The sequence below is a fragment of the Macrobrachium rosenbergii genome, chromosome 48 (assembly GCF_040412425.1).
Source record: "Macrobrachium rosenbergii isolate ZJJX-2024 chromosome 48, ASM4041242v1, whole genome shotgun sequence".
In the NCBI taxonomy this organism is placed as follows: domain Eukaryota; kingdom Metazoa; phylum Arthropoda; class Malacostraca; order Decapoda; family Palaemonidae; genus Macrobrachium; species Macrobrachium rosenbergii.
Genome location: NC_089788.1, coordinates 53,301,253 through 53,314,179, shown reverse-complemented (window position 1 = coordinate 53,314,179; position 12,927 = coordinate 53,301,253). Strand labels below are relative to the sequence as shown.

The window sequence follows — 12,927 nt, the reverse complement described above, 5'->3', positions numbered from 1 at the left end:
TATAGTAGCTAAAGGGTAAGTGTTGACTAATTACACTGAACAGTAAAGCTTTTAAATTTTTTGCTTCAAAAGTTCCAGATTTTTAAATTTAAATTCTGGATCACAGAAAAAATACCACTATATTTGTAACTGCAAGCCATTTGGATGAGTTGTATCATTTTAATTTTTCTTTATAGAATTCTCTCTCTCTCTCTCTCTCTCTCTCTCTCTCTCTCTCTCAACATTGATTTTGAAAGAATTTGGCTGTTTTGTTGAGTATAAAGCTATGTGGAAGCCATTGGGAACTAGAGGGAGTACCCAGTTCATACAATTTTCAGAGTACCCAAATTATTATTGTTATTATTATTATTATTATTATTATTATTATTATTATTATTATTATTATTATTATTATTTATTATTGTTAATATTATTATTATTATTATTTATTATTAGGCCAGGGAAGCTCTGTTCAGGCAGCATTGGTGCTGGGGCTGCTGTCTCCTGATTATGATGATTCTTATTATTATTATTATTATTATTATTATTATTATTATTATTATTATTATTTTTGATTTTATTAATATTATTTTATTATTTTATTTTATTATTTTATTTTATTATTTTATTTTATTATTTTATTTTATTATTATTAGTATTATTATTATTATTTTATTATTATTATTATTCAGAAGATGAACCCTATTCATATGGATTAAGCCCGCAGGGGCCATTGACTTGAAATTGAAGCTTCCAGAGAACATGGTGTTCATTAGAAAGAAGTAAAGGTAAGAGGTGGTAAAGGGAAAGAGAAATAGATATTATGCCTTCAAGTAATTTGTCAGAGTTACAGTTCATGAAATCATGTCAAACTATTACAACATTATTGATGATGGTAATTACTATAAGTCTCCGACACCTCTCAGTGCACAGTTAAAATACGTAATTACTATAAGTCTCCGATACCTCTCAATGCACAGTTAAAATGCATGCCCATAGCACATCATGTACAGTCCACTTGCTTAACATGAGAGTTTGTGTTCATTTTCTAATAAGTAAGAGGCTCAGAATTATGAAGTAATTCATAATATGCTTTAGTGGTGAGTTTAAAGTATGTGAACCAGTCTTAGAAAGTGAAACAAGAACAACTTAATCATAATATGTAAGCTTATTTTGAAATGTTTGCTTCATAGTATTATTCATTGCATACTGAATATATAAATGCAACAATGCATGCAGGCTAAATGAAACTAAAACTGTGTCCATGGATTTGTCTCTTAATCTTGCTTAAGCCTTTAGCTACAATAATGTGCTGTGCATTCTCTCTCTCTCTCTCTCTCTCTCTCTCTCTCTCTCTCTCTCTCTCTCTCTCTCTCTCTCTCTCTCTCTCTCTCTCTCTCTCTCTCTCTCTCTCTCTGTACAGTATGTGCATTTGTTTGCTTGCTCTTTTTTCTTGACCTGGGCATTTTTTTTATTATGGTTTAACATTTTCACTTGTTATCTGTTTTGCTATCTGTATTATCATTGTTGCACTCCACATATTCCACTGTTTTTTTTTTTACGTAACTGTGAAAGTTTTTGCATGTTAGTGTTCTTGATTGACTTTATATGTTTTTTATCCTTTTAAACTTTTGAGCATATTACACACACCCAAACTACTAATTACTAGTAAAATTAGACAAAATTGAGGGCCTTATCAAAAATAACTTTACAGTGATATTCTAATCATAAGTATCGTTTAGCAGGTTGATGCTTGTTGCTTGTTGATACTAAGTGATTTTTACCCACAGCAAATAATGAGAAAGTGAATCTATTGAGGCACCTATTGGTAAAAATTAATTTTATTAATATTTAGTATTTTGGAGGAAATATTTTATTGCCAAAATGTGGTGAAATTTAACGTATTGTCTAACTTCATCTACTTTGGTTATTTATTCTATTAGCTGTTACAAACTTACATACTAAAGTACAACAATTTAGCTAAAAAATGTGACTCAGAGAAAGATTTTGGCATGAAAAATAGCTCTGTAAGAACTACTCTAAGTGAATTATCACAGGGCAAGAGATATGGAAATGAGGGATAGGGAATGTCCCCCATCACCATTCCTACCCTCCTCTTTTCACAGGAACCCCAGCATCCATGGTGTTGTGGTAAGTTCTCTTAAATATTAGGGTTAGTTTTGATTTTTATCTTATTAATTTGTACCTGTGTAGGTGTATTATAGGGTATTTTAACCCAAAGTGTTAATCATAGTTGAGGTTAAGGACAGGACAAAATATTGTATTTGTAATACCCAAATATGCAAAGTGTGAGGCACTTTGAAGATAGTACAACTTTGTGAATGCATTTGCTTATCCCCTTAATCCAGTTCAAAGTAATTTTTATTACAGTTTTGTAGCACCATTTTAAAATTTTGGAATATAATAGCCTGTTTTCTTTCTTTTTTTTTTAATATAAATTATACTGCAATGAAATCTGCTGGCCTGGCCCTAGAAGGGCCTAAGCTTTGCTCTCAGTAGTCCAGTAAAGCTGATGAGTAGTAATGGATAATGACTTTTTAGGAATCTACTTTAGTCATATTTATAGTATACAGTAATATCCTGGGATGTAGATACAGTGACATTTGTTATGCACTGTTTGTGTAATTTTCTTTAAACTATATGTACTAAGATAATATAAAATTGTTTTATATAGATATTCTGTAATTTTCTTTTTAATTTAAAATAATCATTGCCTACATTTGAGATGAGGACTTGCACCACAGGAATTTTGGCAGGATGTGTTTAAGATCAGAGTTCATGGAAAGAATTCATAAGATGTTTTAACCACATAAAATGTGAATCTGACAAAAACACGAATGGTGCTGACAAGATATTATATTGATATAATGAGTCAAATTTTCCATGTTTGTTTGAAGTCATGCATATCCTGAAAGCTTTGTTGTGGGGGGGCATCTTACCCCTTGATACTGGAATTCAAAAACCCCAATAATTTTCATACAAGTTTTCTGAATATATATATAGTGTGTGTGTGTGTAACTGAATCACGAAGATCTAGAATGTGATGAATGTATAAACAAAGGCTAATGCCACAAAGGAAATTTGAAACAGAGTGGTTGCTAGTAAAGGACAGTTGTGTTGAAAGGCCTAGCAACAACTCCGTTGTTTCAGTTTTCCTTCATGGCATTATATATATACTTATACATATACATATATATATACACATTGTATATATAATATATATATACATATATATGTATATGCATAATGTGTATGTGCATATGTATGTAATGTATGTGTATATGTATATATATAATATATATTATATATATATATATATATATATATATATGTATATATATATATATATAATATATATATATATATATATATATATATATATATATATATATATATATATATATATATATATATATATATATATATATATATATATATATATATATATATATATATATATATATATATATGTATATGTGTGTGTGTGTGTGTGTGTGTGTGTGTGTGTGTGTGTGTGTGTGTGTGTGTGTGCATAACACAGAAGTGCATTTAGCAGTTTCAATCAAACTTGGTATACATATGACATACTATCTGGAAAAGAATACTGTGGGGTAAGACATCACTAGCACCAAAGGGCGGGGGTGGGGGTGAGAAGGGCTTCACTGAAATGGGGCTGGATCTGGCCGTAGACTTAGTAACTAAATTAGCCCTTTTTTCCCACATTTTGGTATTTGTATGGGCTCCTTATAATATATATATATATATCTATGTAATATATGTTAAATATATGTATACTGTATATAATATATGTATATATATTATGCATGTATATTGTATACACATACATATACATAATATATATGTATATACATATATATACACATATTTTATAGGCCTATATTTGTATATATATCATATATATATACAGTACATATGTATATATATATATATGTATATGTATATATACATGTATTTATACATATATATATATGTATATACATATATATATATGTATATATATATATATATGTGTATACATATATATATATATATATATATATTATATATATATATATATATATATATATATATTATATATATAATATATCCATATATGTGTATATATATATATATATATATAGAATATATACTAAGTCCATATATATATATATATATATATATATATATATATATGTAAGTATATGTACATATACACATGAATATAAAATAATATTATATATATATTTATATATAAAAATAAATTACAGAAGGTGGGGGCATATACACATACATATAGTATTGTTAATCTGTATATATAATATATAATGTTCTTTAAATTATATCAAATATAGATATATACATATATACATTTACATATGATAAGTATATATACATATATGATATATACTGTATATACATTATATATATAAATATATATGTAAATATATTATATATAGAGTTATCCAACACAGCATGAAGGAGCCACCAGGAATATTAATCTCCACCCTGGATTATCCCTTTGAACAAGTGTCCCTTTGTCATTTTTGTTTAAACTGAATACAAAAGAAATTGACAGATTAACAAAAACAGAAGGTGGGGCGGGGTTACAGTTTGTTAATCTGGGCAGCATGTTCTTTAAACAAAAAGATATGAACTGGGATAAGTCAACAGTCATATACAAGGTCAACAACCATGAAAAATCTGCTAGAATAAAGTTTTCAAGTACTTCCACCAGGAATGTTAATCTCCACCCTGGATTATCCCTTGATCCTTTGTCCCTGTCATTTTTGTTTAAAGAACGTATAGATTAACAAACTGTAACCCCGCCTCCACCTCCTGTTTTTGTATATGAACCTCTGTCAACTTCTTTTGTATTCAGTGTAACTTGAAAATGTAGAATAAACTATGAAAGTATTGTTCAAAGTCCCGTATATGTATAACGTGATTAGTGATATATATATATATATATATATATATATATATATATATATATATATATATATATATATATATATATATATATATATATATATATATATATATATATATATATATATATATATAATAATATATGTATATATGTATGTATGTATGTATGTATGTATGTATGTATGTATCACTAAGTCCACGTTGGAAGGTGAGTGAAGACCGGGACTTTGAACAAGTACTTTCATAGTTTATTCTACATTTTCAAGTTCACACTGAATACAAAAGAAGTTGACAGAGGTTTATATACAAAAACAGGAGGTGGAGGCAGGGTTACAGTTTGTTAATCTGGGCAGCACGTTCTTTAAACAAAAATGACAGGGACAAAGGATCAAGGGATAATCCAGGGTGGAGATTAACATTCCTGGTGGAAGTAGCTTCGATGAAAACTCTCTCTAGCAGATTTCTTTTTCGATGGTTGTTGACCTTGTATATGACTGTTGACTTATCCCAGTTCATATCTTTTTTGTTTAAAGAACATGCTGCCCAGATTAACAAACTGTAACCCTGCCCCCACCTTCTGTTTTTGTATATAAACCTCTGTCAATTTCTTTTGTATTCAGTGTGAACTTGAAAATGTAGAACAAACTACGAAAGTACTTGTTCAAAGTCCCGATTTTCACTCGCCTTCCGACGTGGACTTAGTGATATTCTCAAGCGTGCGCTCCTTCATGCTGTGTTGGATATATTATATATATAATATATATACATATATATTATATATATATAATGTATATACAGTATATATCATATATGTATATATATATTATACATATGTAAATGTATATATGTATATATCTATATAATTGATATAATATATACACACATTATATATTATATATACATATATATGCATATACATATATACATATATGTATGTGTATATATATGCATATCCATATATATATATATATATATATATATATATATATATATATATATATATATATATATATATATATATATATATATATATATATATATATATATATATATATATATATATATATCATATATATATCATATATATATCATATATATATATATATATATATATATATATATATATATATATATATATATATATATATATATATATATATATATATATATATATATATATATATATATATATATATATATATATATATATATATATATATGTATATGTATATATACATATGTATGTATATATGTACATATGTATGTATATATATATATATATATATATATATATATATATATATATATATATATATGTATATGTATATATATGTATATATATATATATATATATATATATATATATATATATATATATATATATATTTATTATATATATATATATATATATATATATATATATATATATATATATATATATATATATATATACAAATTATATATATGTAGTATATATACATATATATACACATACATATACACATATATATATATATATTGAAGTATATATATGTATATATACATATACAGTAGAACCTCGGACCTCGACGCTAATTCGTTCCAGAAGAAGCGTCGAGATTCGATTTAGTCGAAATCTGAGTTAATTTCTCCCATAAGAAATAACTGAAAATGGATTAATCAATTCCTGACCACCAGTCATTACCCCAACCTTACCTTTTTATACAAAACATTACACAGATTACAATTAAATAAGTTCAGAGTTGAATAACTTACCGTATCAGAAGCACTTTTTACATTTTTAAATGCACACTGTATAAAAAAAATTGGCCTACGACCAGTGCGGCCGTATTACTGATGATAGACAGAGCGCCATAGGCTAGGCTAGGTAGCATATAGGCACTACCAGCATGTACTGTAACGGGTACACACGAAAACTGTTGTTAATAATGATAACATTGAAAAACAAGCCTGATTATCACATTAAATTAATAATACAGTATTTATAAGCCAAATTACTGTATGTCTGTTATCACAAAATTAAGAAAAATTGCCTAAATTACGTCGGAACTCGGCAGCTTGTGGCAGATGTAAACAAACCACAGCGCCACCCTGGTGGTGTATCGCGGTACTAATTACATAAACATTCAGTATTTATGGTAAATTTCATACAGAGTCCACTGGAATTTTGTACAAAATCACTGTAAAACATCTTTCAGTAAATATTATGATTCCCTAACATATTGGGACCCATGATTGGATGAAAATTCAGTGCAGAAAGCCAAAAAAATTATATATACCTGTACAAGGTGTACTTCTCCAAACAGCAGCAGCAGCAGCAGCATGTGTGGGCTTTAAATGCTTTTAAATATGCATGAGAAGAACGCCACCAACAACGCCAATTAGCGGCAGCTGCCCGAAACTCTTTTTTTCTACAAACATCATATGATTCATCGGGTCGGATTCCGGTTTGTTGTTCGAGTTCCGACGCAAAATTGACAACATTTCGTGTCGAAATCCGATTATGTCGAGTTCTAGTGCGGTCGAGGACCGGGGTTCTACTGTATATTATATATATATATATATATATATAATATCTATATATATCCTGCAAGTTTTTTTTATTTCTCTGCCATAAAGGAAACTAAAAATTGTTGATTTTAACAGATATTCTCAACCTTTCCCTTGGCACCTCCCCCTCTTTCATAGCATGCAACTGCAATCTTACTCCATACTTTAGATCTTCGTACACAACCCATTTACTTTGTAGTGTTTTATTGTTTTAATAATTGCAACCTCCCCTCTTGTGGTCCCATATCTTTCTTTATAATGATTTGATATATTGTTAATTCTTCAATGGTTTGCCACCTGTATCTAGAAAATTGCTTGTTATTCATGTCATAAGCCAGTTTGCATATATTCTCATTTAGTTGCTTATGAAATTATTGCTTTTTTGTCATATTTTTTACAATTTTAACAATGTTGAAAATTTTAAACTTTAATTAATTTGGCCATTTCATAATTTACCTTACACTAAATAGTTTATATCATTTATGTATTGACCTTGATAAGGCAGTTGACAGAGTATGGAGAAAAACAATTTAATGTTATAATGGCAGAGGGTACAGAAATGAGTGGTATTATTCTACCATAACACCACTGGTATCCATCAGAGGTCAGTACTGAGACCTTTGGTGGTTGCCCAGGTAATGGAAGAAGCTATAAAAGAGTGCCGTAAAGGTAGTTACTGGGAGCTGCTTTTATGCAGGTAACCAATCATTAACAGGAGAATCTGATTAACTGGTGGTGGAAATGTATGAAAGGTAAAGGAGTGGAATGTAGAAAAAATGACTGAAAGACAGAAAAAATGCCCTGTGGTGATTGGAGAAGAACCAAAGGAAAAATTATCATTGGGAAAGTGGCTGTGCAGTCATTGTTTGAAAGATGTGAGGAACTCTTTCTGTGGCCTGTAGATGGTGTACGTAGCAAGAGACGCTCAGGATTACAAAATATACATGATATAAGGAATTTTCCTATAATGAAATTCATTACCAGAGCAAAGGGGAGAGAAAGGGGGAGTTTAGAATTTTGCTGTGAAGGAGGCAAGACTTATATAAGAGGCTGAGAGCATCACTGTTACCTTGAGACATATTGGAGGGTGAAACAGGAGTGCAGAGAGCAGCAGGGAGGAGGTAGCTACAGCATGGGTGAAATGGTGGGATGGCTAAATTAATGGTAAATAAAAATGTTCAATTAGTAGAGAGAGCAGAGACTTTCATTTGGTACCTAAGACCTATATTACTCAGAAACATTGGCACTGACAAGGAGTTGGAGGATATTTTGAAAATGTATGACCATTGAATGTTAAAATTCAAGGCTAGAGTACACTGGAAGATCATTTTATATTTTAATAACTGGTGGGGAGATATGGTATCAGGAGGTTGGAAAAATGACTTTCGAAGATTAAGATTGGTGACGTGATAAAGGATGAGGGACGTTTGTCAGGAAATCAGTGGCTAAGGAATTTGGAGGATAAGACCTGTCAAAATGTGAGGGAATGGGGTTAGATGAAGACGCATACCTGATTGAAGTTCAAGCAGAAAGAGCACAGGAAAGAGGAGAATGGAGAGAAAGCATTTAATGTCTTCCCACTCAAAGGGGAAGCTGACATGAAAATTATGATGATGTTAGATACTTTGGCTTCTCTATGGACCTATGAAATAATGATCAGCATCATTAATACTTGGCAGAATTCTAATGCTGGTTTTCCCCACGTGGTGTCTGATATATCTTCTCTTATCTTTAAAACCAGTTCTACATGGCTGTTAATCCCTGCTACTAGCAGACCTATTTGGTCATCACCTAGATTCCAAACCAATTACCTTATCCAGAAAATTTGTGTGTACACGTTGAGAATGTATGCAGTGCATTTTTTCCTCAAAATCACTGTGGTAGAAAGACTATTATAAAGCCACCAAAAGAGGGAGGAGAACTTTTACCCTAGCTTTATAATCACCTGGTTATACCTAAAGTTGTACTTGGTAGTAATTTTTCCACAGTTTTCTTCATATGAATATATTTTGATATCAACAATAATGATTTCTTTGTTTTGTTTTCTTTTTAGTATTGTGGAGCACCTCTACACACTGGTCACACATCAGCCCAGACAGCAGCGTGGCTAAGAGCAAACAACTTTGGCGATTACATTTCCATGTTTTCCAACTTTACTGGGACAGATTTATTAAGATTATCACGATCAGATCTTACAGAAATGTGTGGTCTTGCACATGGTGTAAGACTATACTATGCTCTACATGCGAAGTAAGTATCTGAAATTTACAAGTATTTTATTGTCTGATGTAAAACAGTGCCTTATACTTTTTTATATTTTACTTGATGGGATTGACCGGGGTATACAATATTTCCTTTCAGTTTAAAGTTTTTTAAATAGACAACCAAGTCTTGTTTTGAGACTTCAGCCTTCCTCGAGAGATTTGGTCTTAATGTAGAGCTGAAAATTAGAGCAAAGATGAAGTGAACAGATCAGTATTGACAGGAAGAAACCAAACATTGCCAACAGGTTGTGGCAAAGAGCCTTTAGTACCATCTGCAGTGTGCCACTTAGGTACATTAATTATAACTGCCATGTGGGGATGTAGTACAGTATTTTAAATCTTATAATTTTAGAGAACTTGATACTTTTGAGATGTTTTTGAGCCAAGAGATGTATGTGTGGGCAATAAAGGGTTAAGAAGGAGCATTGCTGTTTAAGTGCTTTACCCTTTTTTCTGTTATTTGGTTAAATTAACACACACAACTTCATTATGAGTTATTGCCTTACTAGAGGTAAGTATTCATTATGAAAACTTTGGTGGATGCACTGGACTCAACTATTGAGATAAGTAATAGCAATATAAGGGTTTCAATTTCCAGAGGTTGGCTTTGGGCATCCCCTGTTATGGATCTGTTTGAGACTAAGGGGAGTCTTCTTTTTGCCATGTTTTTGTTCACCAGTGCAAGGTCTTCTAGCTTGGGCAGGAACATCAAGCAGTTCCCTGGTTATGTGGTCTAGACTGAAATGCCTTTCCTACTTTTGCTATATTTCAGGAAGTCATCAGTATATTAGGGCAACTTTGTAAGTTGTCTCTTGGCTTTGATTACCCCTGGTGAACAGGGTAGGCTGGGTTTCCAGTTACAGTGGTGGATGCAAGCAACCGAAAGATGAAAGGCTTCATCACAATCCCACTAGCCACAGATGATTGCGTGGTATGGTCCATGGTTCTCGTGAGCTCAAGGCAGCTGAAAGAGACTCTACCAATCGATTCTGCTAACACCGGTGGCCAGGGTGTAAGTCATAGTCCCACATTAAGGAGTTTTCTTCAACACCGATACTTGTATACTTGTATAAACAACATGGTTAGGTTTCTGTTGTTTCTCAGGCATAAAGAAACTTCTTGGAAGCAGCCTTTAAAGCTAAAGGGCCATTTTGGCTTTGGCTATATTCTTATCTGAGGACAAAGACATCAAGATGTTTTTCAAGGTGTTAAGGTGTAGTTTCTCAGGGCTCTGCTACATTCTTTACCTTGGAATCGGTATGTGGTTCTTCAGTTCATCATTTTGTCGCCCTTTGGACCGTTTAGAACACTTCTTGTAAAGAGGTTTTTATGGAAACTTCACAGTAGTCTTAGACACAGCTAAATAGTGAGAGAGCCACACTCTTAGTCAGATAAGGTAGGCTTTGCTAAAGACAAGGCAATCATTTTTGCCTTATTTTGGGGTAAGTACAGTTTTGGGTTAGACCCTTACCTACGGTATCTTTACCGAGCCTGGAGTCACTAGGGGGTCCAGCACTAACTTCAGAATTGTTGGGTAAGATATTGAAGCACTCAGTGAAATGGTAATCTTGTATTTGCTTTGGTTCATCTTCATAGTGTGGAGATTAACCCTTAAACGCCTACTGGACGTATCATACGTCGACTAAAATTGTCTGTTGGGTGCCAAGTGGACGTACCGTACGTCGACTACAAAAAATTTCAACCTTCGGTCAACTTTGACTCGACCGAAATGGTCGAAAAATGCAATTGTAAGCTAAAACTCTTACATTCTAGTAATATTCAATCATGTACCTTCATTTTGCAACAAATTGGAAGTCTCTAGCACAATATTTCGATTTATGGTGAATTTTTGAAAAAAAAATTTTTCTTACGCCCGCGTGGTAACTCGGCCGAAAATTTCAGAAATTCTTTCGTCATTTTGTCGTAATTTTTGCACTGTTCTATATTAGCCGTTACATAAAGTTTTATATATGAAAATGTGCACAATTTCATGTACAATACAACAGAAAATAACTCATGGTTGTAGCTTTAACCAGTTTTGAAATATTTTTATATAAATCACAATAACTGCCAAAATTTCAACCTTCGGTCAACTTTGACTCGACCAAAATGGTAAAAAACGCAATTGTAAGCTAAAACTCTTACATTCTAGTAATATTCAATCATTTACCTTCATTTTGCAACCAATTGGAAGTCTCTAGCACAATATTTCGATTTATGGTGAATTTTTGAAAAATTTTTTCCTAACGTCCACGCCAGAAATTCTTTCGTCACGTTGTTGTAATGTTTGCACTGTTTTATATTAGTCGTTACATAAAGTTTTATATATGGAAATGTGTGCAATTTCATGTAGAATACAACTGAAAATAACTCATGGTTGTAGCTTTTATCAGTTTTGAAATATTTTCATATAAATCACGATAACTGCCAAAATTTCAAGCTTGGTCAACTTTAACTCGACCGAAATGGTAAAAACGCAATTATAAGCTAAAACTCTTACATTCTAGTAATATTCAATCATGTACCTTCATTTTGCAACAAACTGGAAGTCTCTAGCACAATATTTCGATTTATGGTGAATTTCTGAAAAAAAAACTTTTTCCTTACGTCTCGCTTGGCGCTGTACCTCGGCCGAACATCTCGGAAATTCTTTTTCGTCATGTTGTCGTAATGTTTGCATCGTTTTACATTAATCGTTACATAAAGTTTTATATACGAAAATGTGCGCAATTTCATGTAGAATACAACGGAAGATAGCTCATGGTTGTAGCTTTTATCAGTTTTGAAATATTTTCACATAAATCACGATAACTGCCAAAATTTCAACCTTCTGTCAACTTTAACTCGACCGAAATGGTCAAAAAATGCAATTGTAAGCTAAAACTCTTACATTCTAGTAATATTCAATTGTTTACCTTCTTTTGCAATAAATTGGAAGTCTCTAGCACAATATTTCGATTTATATTTTGAAAAAAACATTTTCCTTACGTTTTATATTAGTTCTTTACATAAAGTTTTATATTATGAAAATGTGTACAATTTCATGTACAATACAACAGAAAATAACTCATGGTTGTAGCTTTTATCAGTTTTGAAATATTTTCATATAAATCACGATAAATAGAAAAATTCGACTTTCAGTCAACTTTAACTCGACTGAAATGGTCGAAAACTGCAATTGTAA

The 12,927-nt window shown here is 31.1% G+C and overlaps 1 protein-coding gene across 10 annotated transcripts in view; it reads left to right on the top strand.

Moving 5' to 3' along the window:
- The window catches only part of gem (gemini), a 166,853-nt gene that overhangs the window by 142,012 nt on the left and 11,914 nt on the right, over positions 1-12,927 (top strand). For all 10 annotated transcript variants that reach the window (XM_067091768.1, XM_067091767.1, XM_067091764.1 and 7 more), the window contains one exon: positions 9,533-9,729. In XM_067091768.1, coding sequence (XP_066947869.1) covers positions 9,533-9,729 — 197 coding nt within the window. The remainder of the gene's footprint in view (positions 1-9,532; positions 9,730-12,927) is intronic.